The 17,187-nt window shown below is 46.6% G+C and overlaps 1 protein-coding gene across 1 annotated transcript; it reads left to right on the top strand.

Annotated features, from left to right (window-relative positions):
• Window positions 1–273: 273 nt before the first annotated feature.
• On the top strand, window positions 274–16,693 carry STARD5 (StAR related lipid transfer domain containing 5). The gene is made up of 6 exons (XM_004387505.3): window positions 274–434; window positions 1,084–1,133; window positions 1,943–2,075; window positions 7,439–7,556; window positions 9,428–9,521; window positions 16,409–16,693. The coding sequence occupies exons 1-6, from the start codon at window positions 336–338 to the stop codon at window positions 16,548–16,550; spliced, it is 636 nt and encodes a 211-aa protein (XP_004387562.1). The 5' UTR covers window positions 274–335; the 3' UTR covers window positions 16,551–16,693.
• The last annotated feature ends 494 nt before the right edge of the window (window positions 16,694–17,187 follow it).

Here is a 17,187-nt window from a genome sequence, read left to right as displayed (position 1 = left end):
ACTCGCAGAGTCTCCGGGCTCCAGGGCCCCTCCCAGTACCGGACAGGCAGGGAGCGGATCCCGCAAGACTGCCGGGTGTGCCCAGGACCTGCCCAGGACCAGCCCAGGCTGTGACGGAGACTGCAGAATCCGGCCCTGCGGGCCTCGGACTCTGCCAATCCCAGAGCCAGGCGGGGTCCACCTGAGGGTGGGGACCAATCCGGAAACGGGGGGCGGGGGCGGGGCTCCAGGCTCCGCCCAAGGTCCGGGCGTTCAGGCCTTCCATATCCAGGTTCTGCCGCGGCCACCACCGCCCTCCACCTGCGGCTCCGCGGCCACGCGCAGCTCCCGACGCTATGGACCCGGCTCTGGCCGCGCAGATAAGCGAGGCGGTGGCCGAGAAGTTGCTGCTGTACCGGCGAGACAAGTCAGGCTGGAAGATTTGCCGGGAAGGCGTGAGTGAAGAGCTGGGCGGGAAGGGGTCTCGGTGGCCTTTGCTCCCTGATTCCTGGGTCCAGGATGCCTCCAGTCTCCTCTCCTCGCTTTTTTCTCTGCACCCCTATTTCCCGGAGCTGGATTGAGGAGGGGAATCCACTCGGGGTTGCTTCCTTAATAAATACTTTCTCTACTATGCTCACAATGACCCCATCAGGAGGTAAGTATTTGCCCCTTTGGTTGAATGACTCCTCCAACGTCGCTTGGCTGGTAAATAATAGTTAGATTTGGTACCCAAAACACCAGGCTTCCAAGCCTTTACTCTGTTTGCACAAGCCCCTCTCTTTGTTGTTCCCAGAGGGTGGCGTGGGAATAGTTTTGCTTACTTGACAAGTTCTGATTTTTAACAAATAGCCCTAAATTGCTCAGGGAAACAAAATGCACGTTGGCTATTAAGGTGGTTTGAAAACCACCCAGAGCTCTTAGAGTCAGCCGATGAAGAGCCCTTTCTCCATCCGAGGCAGTTAGTACAGGATTAGTCTCGGCTGGGTGACCTTGGAAAATTGCGTCTCGCCAGGCTTTGGATTCCTCTTCTGTAAAACAGGAATTGAGCCTGGTGGTGGCTCAGCCTGCGATTCTAAAACTCTACAATTCTGTGCCTTTTCACAGAACGGAGTTTCCGTTTCCTGGAGGCCATCTGTGGAGTTTCCAGGGAACCTGTAAGTGCACACCTTGTGTTAAGTTCGTCAGCACTGCCGTGCCCTTCCTGATACCTCTTCCACCTGTCTGCTTCCTGAAAGATTCCAGTCAAGACTAGCACCCTGGGGCCAGTTCACCAGGGTTATTTTCCAGGACACCATTACCTTCTGTTTCTAACTAAATCATTTTCAGCAATCCATGTTCTTGTGAAAGCTTACTGTCCATTTCTGCAGGCCTACAGGGAGGTGAGCTAGTAAATTTCAGCCATTTCTCTACAAGGCTGCCCTAAAGATAGATGGCAGACGTGGCATGGTTCACCCTGTAGTCCTCATAAAACCAAGCCGGTTGCCATGGAGTCAACATGGCGACCCCATATGTGTCAGAGTAGGACTGTGTTCCATTAGATTTTCAGTGGGTGATTTTTCGGAAGTAGATCACCAGGCCTTTTGTCTGGAGGAGCCCTGGGGGTACAGTGGTTAAAGTACTTGGTTGCTAACCAAAAGGTCAGTGATTTGAACCCACTAGCAGCTCCATAGGAGAAAGATGTGGCGGTCTGCTTCCGTAAAGATTTACAGCCTTGAAAACCCTATGGCGCAGTTCTACTCTGTCCTGTAGGGTTGCTATGAGTTGCAATGGACTTGACAGCAGTGGCTTTGGTTTTTGGTTTTCTTCCAAGTCTTCTTTGGGGGAACTTGAACCTCCAACCTTTTGTTTAGCAGTGAGCATGTTAACCATTTGCACCGCCCAAAGACTCTCTAGTCATTGGATAGAATCTTAAATAAACAAGTTTGACTGATGCCTTGGGGTCAGATTCCTTTTTGTGCTCCAGGTACCGAGGAGAAGGAATTGTGTGTGGGACCCCAGAGAAGGTGTGGGACTGCGTGAAGCCGGTCACTGGGGGCCTGCGAGAGAAATGGGATGAGAATGTGAGCAGTTTTGAAGTCATTGAAAACATCACTGATGTAAGTCATTTCCAAGTCTGCTATCGCAATGACAGCGTCAGGGTCCTGCTGCAGTAACCTGACTCTGTCTCCCGTGGAGGGGTTCTGTGACACCTTTTGACAAAGGGGGCTATCCTGTAGACCCCTGATGCCCAGTAAGCACAGGCAGCCCTCTGCTTGCAACACTGTAGCCCAGGTATGAGTAGGAAGTAGTGTGTTCCAGAGAGTCATAGAAACCCTAAACAGAGCTGAGAGAACATTGCAGCAGCTGATAAAGATGCACAGTCTCCCTGTGGGCTCTGAGGTCACAGAAGCCGGTGTCTGGAACCTCAGCACTAGGTTCCTCAGCTCTAGGTGTCTGGAACCTCACTAGCCCCATCAGCACTAGTCTGAAAGGTTGTTCCTTGATGGGGACATGGTAATTGTAAAAATGGCCTGGCAGTGGCGTCTAACCTCCTTTAAGTTCACAAGGGGGAAGAAGAATCAAGATCAACAGCCCAAGGCTGAGTCCTGTGAGGTGAAGGTCAGACATGCCTCCTCCCTTTGCCATTTTTACCAATTCTGACACCAACCATCCCTCCCATGGCACTGCCTACTTCTCTGCTGTGTTCAATAATTCATTGCAATTGCCACACAGAGCTCACAGACCGTCCTCACTATTATGGGGTTTATTAAGGAAGTGACAGGTTACAGTTCAGGTTGAGGAACACTCAGGATACAGTTCTTTCATTAAGACAGCCTCTTCCCAGCATGCTTGTAAGCATGCCTCTCCCTGGCCTTCGGACTCTGCCCTGATGGAGCAAGCGTTACAAAGATCTTTTAGCTCTACCGGTAAGTGCCCAGAGGCACGCCACTCTGCCAGTAAGCCTCAGCCCAAAAGCACTCTGCTTTCTCGCTCCATGGGCTGGGAAGCCCACTGCATCATCTCCTGCCAGTCTTTCCTGCCACCGTTTCTCTGCTACATGTTCTTGCCGTCTTCAGTGTTACAGCTCTTTCTCTCTCTGTCTCCTGGTTCCAGGAGCTTCTCAGCACAGGAATCCCGGGTCTAAAGGATGTGCTTTGCTCTTGTCTGTTCTTCCCTGATGGTGGTGGAATCCTCTCTTTCCCATCTCTGGGATGGCTCATTTCAAGCCCAGCAGAATGGCAAAACTGACCAGCCACAATTACCCTATTTGTAGTCCCCCCCAGTCACTTGGGTGGGAGTTACAAGACCATGGCAAGAAAGGTCACATGAAATCAATCCATCACACCACAGTAATGAATTAAGAGAGCCCTGGCCAAGGAGTGTGGATTCTCTTCCAGCTGTGGAACCATGCCAAGTGGTGGCTTCTGGATTACAGTTTCCTCATTTGTAAAATGTGTGTCATCTAGACCAGCACTGTCCATTAGAACTTTCTGTAATGATAGAAAGAAGTGTTCTGTAACTGCACTATCAAATGCGGAACCACTAGCTCCACGTGGCCATTCAAAAAAACAAAACAAACCCACTGCTGTCAACTCGATTCTGACTCATGGCAACCCCATGTGTGACAGAATAGAACTGTGCTCCATAGTCCCTGGGTGTTTCAAACGGTTAACATACTCAGCTGCTAACCAAAAGCTTGGAGGTTTGAGTTAACCCACAGGTACCTCCAAAGAAAGGCTGGGTGGTCAGCTTTTGAAAAATCAGCCATTGAAAACCCTATGGAGCACAGTTCTACTCTGACACACGTGGGGTTGCCATGAGTTGGAGTTGACTCGGCAGCACAGAATTAGAATTAGAATCTATCCCCTCTGTCTCTGTGTGTGTATATGTGTATTTTTTTTTTTTGCAGTTGCCTTTTATTATGGTGTTACTTTTTTTCCACTTCTAGTAGTCAAACAGTTTCCTTTTAAAATGCATTTACCTAAAAGTTTTCAAAGTAAGCACATTTAGAGAAAAATATTAAGTAACTAAGGATAGATGATACCAGATTTGACAAGAAATTGTGAAGATACTATGCAAATAATGATCCACAAATAACTGAAGTTTAGGAACCAAGGATCAAAGTCCTTAAAAGAGAATACAAATGAAATTACAGAATGACCACATATAGAATTTTCTTCCTGAAGGTGAAGGGCAAACATGCAAGTATGCTTGGACCTCTTTGTCTTTGTACGATGACTGGTGGATGGTGAGGAAGAATGAAGGGCCTAGAAAATTGTAGGATGATACCAGAGCTGCCGTAGCAATGATTAAAATGATAAGCACCATTACTTACTGAGTCTTTTTATACTGTGTTACATGCTCAAGCACTTAAACTGAAACCCTGGGGGAGGGAATCGGTTTCGAAGAGGTAAAGAGCCAGCCCGAGTTCACACAGGTTATAAGAGGCAGAGTGGGAGTTGAGAGCTGGCCCGTGACTCCAGGTCCCCAGGCTTGTAGCCATCACTCACCCCACCTTCCAGAGCAGCTGCAGAGCCTCTTTGTAACCCCCAGCCTTCATCCAGCTCCAGTCCTCAGTCCCGCTGACCTGATCCCTCAGAGGCCCCACAAATGATGTGCTGTCCTTGTGGCTGCTTTGTAAACACCGTTCTTTCCCCAGTTTGCCAGAACCACAGAAAGCCAGGTGCTCACCCATGCTCAGTTCTACTTCGGTGCAGATTGTTCTTGCCTTCTTGAAGTTTGGGAAGGATGCTGGTGGAGTCCCCCTCCCTCCTGTAGGCACCCTGGTTCATCCCCAAGGGGAACTGGCATACTTCCCCACCCGGGGCTGCTGAGCCAGGCTCTACTGGACCCTCAATCCCTATCACCCACTTCCCTGAAGGCTGGGCCCGAGTCAGCACAAGTCAGCCAGCTCCCTGTCCTCTGTTAGTGCAAGGATCTTCTAACTTTTTGCTTGCATACCTCCAACATATTTTTTGAGAAATTATATATTATCCCCCACATATCTAGTTGACAGGTAACATTTAGTTGACATCTAACGTTTTCATAAGTTGCAAAGCATGTAATTTTTGACATACAATAAATATAACAATTTAAGATAAAGCAATGACATTCTTGTAAATGTATCTAAATAACATAAATTTTCATTTACCATTAGTCATTTAAAAAATACATGAGCAAACACTTCTAAAATAGTTGGATATTTTATATAATATTTTTCCTTGAACTCAAATTTCCATTCCACTTAGTCCACTGAATTTTATCCAAATATAATCATCTATTTATTCATGAAATGCTTTTATTGATCATCTTGTCACACTTCTGTACATCATAAATATGTGGTAAATTGATGTTATATATATTTAAAAGTCATTTCCTCTGATTATAAGACTGAGTGTTAAAAAAAATCTGGATTGAGTTATGATTGTAATTTATTTAAATAATATGGTTATATTACAAATTTTGATGAAGAACTGTTAAACATAAAAAGTAAAATATTTTGCATCTCTCAATGAGATGAATGGGAGCTCTTTTTTCTAATTAGTTCCTGTGTCCATGAAGAGATAGCTTACTGCTGGAAAGATACAGCCTTCAATAGACATGAACAGCACAAAGAAGGGGAAGTATGAGCTATGGTAAGCTCAGGTTTACAAAAACACAGAGAAGCACTGACAAATGATAGCTTTTTATCATTCCTAAAATAACAAAAATGCAGAGAAATGGCTGTTTCTGGCAGATTGGTATTTCTCAGCATGTTTTTAACAAATCTCAAATATTTTGAATTCTAAGACATGGTAGATAGGTGAATGGGTGAGTGGATGGATAGATAGGATACAGAGATGGATGGACGGATGGATGAGTGGGTGGGATGGATGGATGGATGAATGAGTAGGTGGATGGATGGATAGTTTGGATACAGGGATGGATGGATGAATGATAGATGGGAGGGAGGGAGGGAAAGCCACAACCATGCCATGAGTTCATTGCATTTATAACATGTGCTGCCACCTTCAGTATTTCTCACCAATGTCCTCTTCATCTTGGTCTTCAGATACTCTCCTTCAGGAATGATGTATTTTTTAGCAGTTATCAAGGGTGAAGGAGTATGGTTATTAAAAAAAAAAAAATCACTTCTGCTACCACCTCTACAAAATATCAGAATTCAGAAAAAGCACATTACTTTGTTTCTAATACCAAGCTTACGCCTTTAATAAGACCGTGCTTAAGGAAGGGGAAGACATGAAATTCTGACACCAGTGTGTAGTGCCTTGATTAAATATTGAAACTAATATTCCTAATTGTCCCTCTGGCACCCTGGGGACAATGCGTGATAGGATGATTTCAGATGGGTGGGAGCCATGCGTGATTTTTCCAGTGGGAGAGGGACAAGTGGGCAGGGAGACCTGCATGAACGTGCAACTCCCTCTCAGACAGGTCATTTCAGGAAGAAGGACACATGGAGGTTGGCTCATCTGGAAACCGAGTCCCAAACCCCCTATTGAAAAGTGCTCATGTACCCCCAGGAATCACATGCCCACCTTGAGAACTAATACTCTGAGGTCAAAGATGTCTCTACCAAAAGGTTTCTCAACACCACATGGCGCCCGAAGTCTTAATACCAAACGGAGATGAGGAAGAGACATTTTCCAATCCCTTCTCACCCCTAGACTTCTTCAAATGTAACCTGTGCTTCTTCATTGTGACCTTGAGACAGCTGGGGTCTTGCTGGAGGAGGGGATAGTGGGACAAAGTGGATCGGGGTGGCCTTAGTTTAGGAAATTGGAGAGTGGACAGATGGGATATTCTGAAATTGAGTGAGGCTTGAGAGGTGCTCCCTCATAGAGCCACCGCTAGGGTGAAAGCAGAGTGCCACCTAGGGCACAACTGTTAAGGAGGCACTTACTCTCAAGGTTGTGCAAGTGCAGGGTTGGCCTTAAAAAGGCATGCCTCCTTAAATGTTGAGCCCTAGTGCCTTTCTTGCCTCACCCTAATCCTGACCCTCTTCAGATTCCATTTCCACCATGAACTTTGTAGGTAAGTTCTTTAACCTTTCCAAGTCTCAGTTTCCTCACCTGTCAAATGGGTTAATAATACTTATTTTCTCAGAGTTTTTGTCAGTATTGGTCAATGAGGGATAAAAGAGAGCTTTGATCCCACCAGGCTCTTGCTAAGTACTCAATAAATGGCAACTCTTATGATCCCTCTTGGGACATAACTAACTTAAAGAGTGACAAGATGGCCATGTGCAACCAATGTCAGTCTTAGGTTTTAGACACGGGGTATATTTCAGTGAAAGTTAGCTCTTTTAGGAGGGCCTCATTCTTGACCCTCCAGGTCATTGTGCCAATGTTCTGTCATTGCTGTCCCTGCTTTCCAGACCCTGGGTAAGGGAATGGGTTGATGAGCCCAGGGGTGGAGTAGGGATGGTGAGAAGATATCTGGCCACCAGATGCAGCTGGACTCCCCTTTGCTTTGGCAGACACTGTGCGTAAGCAGAACCTCTACCCCCTCAGCTGCCATGAAGCTCATTTCTCCCAGAGATTTTGTGGACTTGGTGCTCATCAGAAAATACGAGGATGGGACCATCAGTACCAATGGTGAGCGATGGCTCAGGTGCTGCCTGGGCTTTTGTGGGATGCGGGGGTCTTTCTCCTCTGCACCCTCTCAGTTCAGTGGACCAGATGGAAGTCACCAGAGAACTCACTCCTTGGGTCTTTCTTCTGTGCTGCTTGCTTTGTGGACTTTGGGGGGATTCTGGGTCATGCGGGTCTGAAGTGGAAGAGTCACCATGCCAATAACTTCATTTTTAAGTCTCAGATTTATCAGTGCCTTTTTTATTCCTGCTGAGGCTCATAGTTTGCACCTGCAGGTTCGAGTTTGGCTTCACAAAATCTCAGCGTGCAGTGATTCTGTGAACCCATGGGAGTGCCAGTCTGAGAGGGCTGTGATGCTGGTTTCTTGTCTTCTTTCCAGAGAAGAGCAATGCTCCTGCCACTGCGCCTTTTATAACACTTCCTCCTGAAAGCTCCTGCCCCTGCCATTTTCTCTGAATCTCCACATGGAGGTAGACGCTTCTGTGGGCTGCGGTTTGAGGGGTGCATCTTCCTCCTTCCACCTGCAAGCCTTACATTCTGAAGTGTTCTTTTCTCTAATATTCTGGCAGGCTTGGGGAAGCCAGCTGTGTGAAGATATGTGTGAGTGTGTGCATGAATGCGAATGAGCGAGTGGGTGTGAGTTTTATGGAAGAGTTTGTGTGAATGTGTGTATACCTTTGTGTGCATGTGTATTTGAATAAACATGAGAGTGTGTGCACGTGAGTGCATATGAATGCGTAAGTTTGAGTCTGTGCACGAGTATATGTTGGATGAGTGTGTATGATGTGTGCATGTATGTGAGTGAATGCATATGAGCGTGTGCGTGTGTGTGAGCATGTGAGTACTGTATGAGTTTGTTCACGCATGTGTGTGAATGTGTATGAACGAGTGTAAGAATTTGTGTGCATGTGTGTGTGTGAATGTGTATGAGTGAGTTTGTGCATGTATGTGAGCATATGTATATGAGTGTGTGTATGTCAGTGTGTGTGTCTATGAGTTTGTGTACATGCGTGTGTCTGAATGTGTATGAGTGAGTGTATGAGCATGTGAGAGCGTGTATGAATTTATGTGCATGTGTGTGCGTGAATGTGTATGAGTGAGTTTGTGTGCATGTGAGTGTGTATGAGTGTGTGTCTGTGTGCATGTATGTGTGAGCATGAATGTGTGTGTGTGTTTGGGTGTAAGGGGCATTGGGGAGAGTAGGCGGGAACTCAGGGCCAAGTAATAGTCCTCTTGCTGACTTCCCTAGCCCCGGGTCATTGGGTCTGCATGCACTCTGGGTGCCTGTCCTAGTTGTCTAGTGCTGCTTTAACAGAAGTACCACAAGTGGATGGTTTTAACAAAGAGAAGTTTATTTCCTTACAGTAAAGTAGGCTAAAAGTCCAAATTCAGGGCATCAGCTCCAGGGGAAGGCTTTCTCTCTCTGTCGGCCTTCTTCTCTTCAGTGTTCCCCTGGACTAGGAGCGTCTCCACACAGGGACCCCGGGTCCAAAGGACACACTCTGCTCCTGGCACTGCTTTCTTGGTGGTATGAGATCTCCAACTCTCTGCTTGTTTCCCTTTCCTTTTTATCTCTTGAGAGATAAAAGGTGGTGCAGGCCACACCCCAGGGAAACTCCCTTTACATTGGATCAGGAATGTGACCTGGGTAAAGGTGGTGTTACAATCCCACCCTAATCCTCTTTAACATAAAATTACAATCACAAAATGGAGGCCAACGACACAATTCTGGGAATCATGGCCTAGCCAAATTGATACACACATTTTTGGGGGGACATAATTCAAACCATGACAGTGCCCAACGAAGACAGGTCAGTGACAGCTGCCTGACTGTCTGCAGTTCTAGTTCACTGACCATCTGCTCTATCTTCCAGCTACCAATGTTGAACATCCGTTATGTCCTCCGAAGCCGGGTTACGTGAGAGGATTTAACCACCCTTGTGGTTGCTTCTGTGAACCTCTTCCAGGGTAAGAATAATCTTCTGAATTGAATTACATTCTCCTTGTTTAACTGTGGCCATTCCATTAAAATGGGCACATTGATTAGGATTCGCAATAAAAAAAAATGCCTCACAGCTCTTTAGGCTTCGATGTTACAAAACACTATCATGTACACATCAGTGACATAATACGTGACATATAAAAAGCTTGTTGCCACTGAGTCAGTTCCGACTCATAGCAACCCTGTAGGACAGAGTAGAACTGCCCCATAGGGTTTCCAAGGCTGTAAATCTTTACAGAAGCAGACTGCCACATCTTTCTCCCATGGAGCGGCTCGTAATTCAAGCCACCGACCTTTCAGTTAGCAGCAGAATGCTTAACCACTGCACCACCAGGGCTCCTAATACGTGACAGTACCTAGCAAGTGGGAAAGAATCATGGAGAGGAATCATTCCTGTTATTCTTAATTTGGAGAATCCTGCCTCCAGCTCCCTGGGTCAGGTTGGACAAGTGTCATGGTTGTACTGAGCAGATGAGGTTAAGTGCTCTCTTTCCAGGGTCAAAGGCTGGGAGGTCGGCAGAGCAGCACCTGGGTCCCAAGTATTCTCTTGGGTGCTCTTTGAGCATGATCTACCAGCCTGGAGCAGCTAAGAGGATAGTAGTTGCCACCCCACATTCCAGCTGGTGATTGTCACCCCAGACAAAGAATGGGATGAGGTGCCCAGGCACTGAAGGACGACTCTGAGACCACACTTTGAGCTGGCGGCAGAACTGAGCTTGGGAACTATTCTGTTCCCATTTTCTCACAGTTGTGGCCAGGTTTTTACCAGGAGCTTTTATGTGCAATTCAGGTCACTGGTGGCTCCTGGAAGCCAGCCAAGTTGACAATAAAAGAAATTGCACCTAAGGTGTGTCCCATTGTAACCTTGCAGTCCCTGTATGTCCACCAGGATGGGGAAGAGTCTTTGCTCTCAGCACACAATCCGAAGAGATGGGCCTTGGTGCTGTAATGTTTTACTAAACACTCAGACCCAGAACCTCTGGGTAATACTCTTAGCTAATCTGGCTTTTTAAACATCTCTTAAAAGATGGTTTTTAAACATAGTAAAATTGTGTGAGTTTGATAATACCATAATGGGCTCCAACACACACATGCAAACATACTCCTGCACTCAATTTTGACTCCCCAGATACAGAGCTGTCTCAGTAAAGAACCAGATGGTATGCGGTGGAAAACCTACACCATAAGTTTAAAGAGCCTGCCATGGCTGCCATTTAGGACCCCAACTAAGTCCAGGTTTTGATCATCGATGTGTTATCTCTAATCTCTGATCAAAAGGAGGGAATGATTTAGGGGATAATATTGGAGCCATTATTCTTTGTCCTTGAGTATAAAGAATGTGACCCAGCTGGAGCTGGACTCATAAGGCCCCACAAAGACCCACAAGGACACATCAACTGGGCCCTGAGGTATAAAGACAATAGCTAGGACAATCTGGGAAAACATCTTTTAGGGAGCCTTTCACATAAACAAATCATAAACAGCACAAAAGACCCACATACTTTTCACTCTTATCTTTTTTATTAACATTCAGTGAATAGTAAGGTTTGTTGGACCAGTGAAGACCCTGCTGACTGTCATTACTGCAACCTGTACCAATGACTGTTAAGAAAGACAATTAAAAAATGTAGAGTCACAGTGATTTAGCAGTTTTTAGCCCATCTGTGAAAAGGTGAAGCTTTCAATGGTTTTGCCCATTTGTAATGTTAGTACATACTGATGATTCTGTCACGTTCCTTGGACTCTGACAGACATGGCTGTAGCAGCATATTTGTCTGCTTGCCCGCTTTTGCCTGTTCTGTAATATTCCTTGGATTCGAGCAGATATGGCTCTGGCAGCATGCTGTCCATTTCCTGCTTTTGCCTTTTTGAATATATGCCAAATAAAACCTTTATTTTTGCTTTAAAAACAAACACACAGAGAGCTGTCCTAGATCCAATGACTTGGGCTGAAGCTGCTGACCTCTGCCTCTCTCTTCTCCTCTTGCCTGGCCGAGCCAGGTGTTGGGACCCACCCACGTCGCCAGGTCTCATGGAGAGTGATTTTCAGGATAAGAGGCAGAGCCCTTTCTTCTTAGGGGCTGGTTGCCATGGGAACACACAAGGTGAAGAGACCAGCACATCTCATGTCAGGTAGCAAAGATGATTGCACGGATTTTGCAAATGGAGTGACCGGGGTCAGGATGGTTCCATGAAACCCAGCTAGCACACAGGTTTTGACCTGAGCCTTGGTCTTCCACCTCTCATCAGCCTGATGAAAAGCACTTTATGTTCCTAGGAAAGCTTTATGTTGAAGTCTGCCGCATGCAGAGCTCTTCTCGTAAGTCTGAAACCCACAGTGATGATTATTCTCTTATCATTCTACCAGAACAGGTTTGTTCCAGGCACTGTGGAACAACGGCAGCAGCAAACACTTCCACAGCAGTGCTGTGTGTCAGGCCCTGCTCTAAGCACTTTGCATAAATGTATTCATTCTTATTCTTACAACAACCCTAATGTGCTGTTAGTATTCCCATCTTTTAGATAAGGAAACTGGGGCACAGAGAGGTTAAGTAAAAATGTCCACAATCACATAGCCAGGAGGTAATAGAGCCAGAATTTAAACCCAGGTATTTGTCTCCAGAATCTCTGCTCTTGATCCATTTATTGACCTCTCAGAACAGATAAACTCCTGTTGGAGTTGAGATTTTAGTGGGGGCAGTGGGGACAGACAAAAAACAAACACTCAGGTCATAGCAGATGTATACACGTGTAATTTTCAGAGGTTGGTAAGTGCTTTGGAGAAACCTAAAGCCAGATGCAGATGCCAGGGAAAAGTGAGAGTGGGCCTCACTGGTAGATGGCATTTGAGAAAAGTGCTAATAAAGGAGCCATGGCTTATCTGCGGGGAGTGTTCCTAGCAGAGGGCTGAGCATGTCCAAAGTCTCTGAGGTGGAAGCAGGCGTGAGGCATTTAGGGACCAGCTCAGAGGCTGTTGTGGCCGGAAAAGTGAGCAAGGGGAGAGGGTAGGAGTTACGTTCAGAGAGGTAGGAGGGCCAGATCCTATAGCATCTTGAGGCCATTGTGAAGCCTTGGTCATTTTCCTGTCAATAAAATGGGAAGCCATTGGAGAGTTTTGAGCAAGTGGGACCTGCTCTGACTTCAGCTTTAACTGGACGACATTGGCTGCTGTGATGAATCTAGAATGTAGGAGACCATGAGCAAGAGCAAAGGAACTAATTAGGCACTGTGGTAGTCTAGGTGAGAGATGGTGGTGGTGACAGCTCAGAGTGGCAGCTGCAAAGGAGAGGTGTTGGATTCCGAGTTGTTTTCAAGGTGGAGGAGTCTATTATAGTGGAAGCATTTCTGGTGACCTGCTTCTGTAAAGATTACAGCCAAGAAAACCCTATGTAGCAGTTCTATTCTGTAACACATGGGGTCATTGTGAGTCAGAATCAGCTTGATGGCAAGGGGTTTGGTTGTTGGTTCTTTGCCCAGGAAGTATGCTAAGTGCTTTACACTTGCTGTCGTAATGAATCCTTATAACAAACTGGGAGTGGGTATCTTTATCCCAGCCTTCTCTATGAGGAGACTGGGCAACTTGCAACAGTTCTCTGAGCCCCTTTTTCTCATTCTGTTAATGTCTCATAATGGTGTACATGCAATAGTCATTATTTACTGTGGTCACTTTGTGATGTGTTGATTTTGCCTCTTCCCACACATCGTCAGCCATATGTTTTTCCTCCCATAAAGCCCAGTGCTCACTCAAAGGGGAACATGGTCGCTGAGTAAAAGTTCTCATTTACCCATCCATACTTCTAACCCAAAGAGATGTCTGCATGGGGGATTTTAGTTCAGAGGTGCCCAATCATGGCAATACCTCAGAATCCTGGGAGGTGGTAAGGAGGACCTTGGGGGCAAGTGCTGTTAAAAATACAGATTTCTAGTCACCCCCTCCAGACACACTGATTCAGTAGGGCTGGTGGTGCCTCAAGAACTGGTATTTTTAACTCACGCCTGCGCAGATGGTTCTGATGAAGCCACTCAGGAGCAGCATTCAGAAACCATTTATCCCAGAGCTATGTTTTGCCAACACATACCTGTTTGAAGGCGTTAGGACTACAGTCTCAAGTCGAGCAATGCGGTAGTCGTCTATGGATCCTGACTGTGAGCAAAGCTCTGGGTGCTAGTCCTCATGGGTATCAGCAAACTTGGCCTTAACATGCTATGTAGGGTTCCTGATAAGGCACTTCTGAGCAGGTGATTAGGGAGGGAGATGATGCTAATGACTGCAGGGACAGGAGGGTTGGATATGTTATAAATGGAATATATAAAGACTATGGGAGTCCCTGGGTGGTGCAAACAGTTAATGCACTTGGCTACTAACTGAAAGGTTGGAAATTTGAGGCCACCTAGAGGCACCTCGGAAGAAAGTTCTGGAAATCTACTTCCCAAAAAATCAGCCATTGAAATCCTATGGGGCACAGTTCTACTCTGACACACATGGAGTCACCATGAGTTGGAATCAACTCAATGGCAACTATTCTATAGGAGTCCAAAGAACCGTGGATACCCATCCAATATCTGCCGCAGGAATTGAGAAGGATTTTTTTTACACTGAATTGTGAAAGTAGGGCAGGATTTCAACAGGTAGGTATAATGAGAGATAGCATTCAAAGCAGAGGGAAGAGTAAAAGACAAGGCACCAGCAAGGATATACAGTGTGAACCTGTAACAGTAGGTCATTGGAGAAGAGAGGGGAAGGAAGGTTGGTGCCAGGTTAAAAAGGGCCGTAAATACTGTGCTAAAGACTACTAATTATGTGGATTGTGGGTGACCATTCTTGGTTTCTGAGCAAGTGATTAGCAAGAAGAGTCCTGAGCTTAGAAGGTTTATCTTGTATCAGTGAGCAGGATGGATTGGTGCCAGATGAGACTGGAGGCAGAAGGTCTACGTGGGACAGTGCTATTGAAAGTGTAGGTGAGAGGGGATGAGACCTTGAGCTGGCCCAGTGAAAGTAGGAGCAGAGAGAAGAGTGAAGGTCCCAGCAAAGGTGGAATGGATGGAGGTTGGTGAGCAAGGCAGAGGGTGTATTCTGAATGATGCTGAGGCTTTGAGATTTGAGGAAGTCCCTGCTCTTCAGGCTTCATGCTCCATGGTGAGACAGGGCATGAGCAGAGGAAAAAAGCCACCGCCAGGGTAGACATGCCATCCCGCACTGTTGTTCACGTGCTGGCCCCGTCCCTCTCTGGGCCTCAGCTGCCCTGTCTAAACAACCTTGGGTGGACAGCTTCCTAAACGGTCTCAGTTCCAACTCCTTGACCTGCATGTCAGAAGACACTGGATGGACAGATGCAATGCTGTGTGGGGTTCCTGATAAGGCTCTTAATATGCTGTTGATGGCTCCATTCAACTAAAATGCCAAATGGAGGAGTCCCTGGGTGGCACAAACGGTTACGTGCTTGATTACTGGCTAAAAGGTTGTAACTGAACCCACCTGGAGGTGCTTCAGAAGACAGGCCTAGCAATCTGCTTCCAAAAGGTCTCCACCTTGAAAACCTTATGGTGTAGTTCTACTCTGCACACGTAGAGTCTCCATGAGTTGGAATCAATTTGACCGCAATTAACAAACCATAAAATGCCAGATGGTCTCCACAAAGCCCATTCCTTTGTTGCCCTGACCATTGAGAAGGTGGCAACCGTGAAGACCCCTCTGTGTCCCTGCCGAGTTGTGCCCCAGCTCCTCTTTTGTGTGCCCCTCACTTAATCTGATTCTGGTGGATGGGATTCACTGCCCCCATTGCCCCTGCCATAACATCATCACGTATGCAGCCAGGGATGTCAGCTGCCCTCAGCAAGTCACACCACGAGTTGGTGGCAGAGCTGGCCCTAGAACACTGGCCTTGACTTCCAGGGTTCGTGCCATGTACCATGTCCCTACCTCCCTGTGGGCTCCTGCCGCCACCTGGCCGAAGTCCCTTCACACTTGCTCAGGTTATGGTGTCAGTTCTCTCAATCAGAAGTTCTCAAGTTTTCGGTGTCAAGGCTCCATGATACTCTTCAGATCACAGAGGTCTTCAAGGGCTTCTGTTTATGTGGGGGTTTTTCTGTCAATATGTACTGGATTCAAAATCCAAACTAAGAAATGTTTCGTTTATTTTAAATAACAATCAATCCATTACCTGTTCATATAAATCACCTATTTTTATGAAAAATAACTAAATGTTTCAAATTATAAAAATAGTGCCAAGAGGAGCATTTTTTTACATTTTGCAAATCTCTTTAATGTCAACGTCCCAGAAGCTCATATCTGCTTTCACATTTAGTCTGTTGTGAAATCACGTACCAGGTAACCTCTGGTAAACTTCGTTGTACACTTGTGAGAGAATGCAACTGAAAAAGGCAAAAACCATCTTAGTGTTGTTATGAAAATAGTTTTGACCTTGAAAGGGTCTCAGGAAGCCCTAGGTGTCTCCAGACCATGTTGACAACTGATGTTGTATGGGGATGGAGGGCAGCTTCTGTGTCTGTTCCTCCCAGGGCCTGGCACAGAGTGGGTTCTCCAAAAACATTTACTGAATGAATCGGGGAGAGAAGGGACTACCTTCTTGGGCTGAAAGTAGGGACTGCTTCCTGCAGAGGGCCTGTGGGGCCATGCAGTGCATCCGCAAGAGGACAGGTGGCATGCTTCCTTCTGAAAAATAAGCAGGTGCGGAGCAGATCCCCAGGCAGTGAATTAGGGGTTCATTAAGGATTAGACAAGCTCATTGTGTATGGACATCTCTACTGAACTGGGCTCCCCTTGCCCACCCTGACACTTGTCCCCAAGCCTTTGCTGCGCACACATAACACAGCTGTGCTCTTGCTTTAACAGGGAGCCCAACAAGACCCATGTGGTCACCTTCTTCCACACCGACCTCAGTGGTTACCTCCCACAGACAGTGGTGGACTCCTTCTTCCCCCGCAGCATGGCTGGGTTTTACGTCAACCTTCAGAAAGCAGTGAAGAAATTCTAAGACTGACACTGTCACTGGTTGGCAAAGAACTTAGCTGACTGATGGAGGAGCTCCAGGTTGGGACACCAGAGAGCCTGGGAGAACCTGAGGGTCTGTTTTGCTCTTTGGAACATGCAATAGCTCCAGGTTGGGACACCAGAGAGCCTGGGAGAACCTGAGGGTCTGTTTTGCTCTTTGGAACATGCAATAGCATATTCTCTGAGAACACCAACCCAACCCCTCCTGCTTCCTCCTTCCAGTCAGGGGTTGCATGGGATGTGCCATCTCTGTGCTCTGCACTCTGTCTGCCCATTATCCAAGCACAGCTCCTTCTGCCTCTGGCCACCTGACAGGGACTCTGCACAGGTACCATGTGATATACTCTGGGCCAAAGTCTTTATCTGCCAGTCATTATGAGAGACATATTTCCTTGATTTTCCAAAGGAACCATCATCAATACTGAAAACCAGGCCCTGCTGCCTTTGTACTGTCTAGAGGTCTCTCAGACCTGCACTACAAACCCTGGTTTATATTTTTCTAACACTGTGTAATGTTTTTACCCCTTAAAAAGATAATGTCGAGAGTTCCGGCCAAATGGCGCTCTAGGCAGAAGCACCACACCGTCCCTCCACAGCAAAGATCCGAAAAACTAAGCCAA

The sequence above is a fragment of the Trichechus manatus genome, unplaced genomic scaffold (assembly GCF_000243295.1).
Source record: "Trichechus manatus latirostris isolate Lorelei unplaced genomic scaffold, TriManLat1.0 scaffold00186, whole genome shotgun sequence".
In the NCBI taxonomy this organism is placed as follows: Eukaryota; Metazoa; Chordata; class Mammalia; order Sirenia; family Trichechidae; genus Trichechus; species Trichechus manatus.
Note: the sequence above shows the minus strand (reverse complement) of the source record. Positions and strands in the feature narration are given on the sequence as shown.

Bases quoted from the DNA above. Each gene is read 5' to 3' on its own strand.
- STARD5 (XM_004387505.3), top strand. From the start codon at position 336: ATGGACCCGGCTCTGGCCGCGCAGATAAGCGAGGCGGTGGCCGAGAAG. The intron at 1,134-1,942 runs GTAAGTGCACAC...TTTGTGCTCCAG, and splicing joins GTGGAGTTTCCAGGGAACCT to GTACCGAGGAGAAGGAATTG. The intron at 7,557-9,427 runs GTGAGCGATGGC...TCTATCTTCCAG, and splicing joins TGGGACCATCAGTACCAATG to CTACCAATGTTGAACATCCG.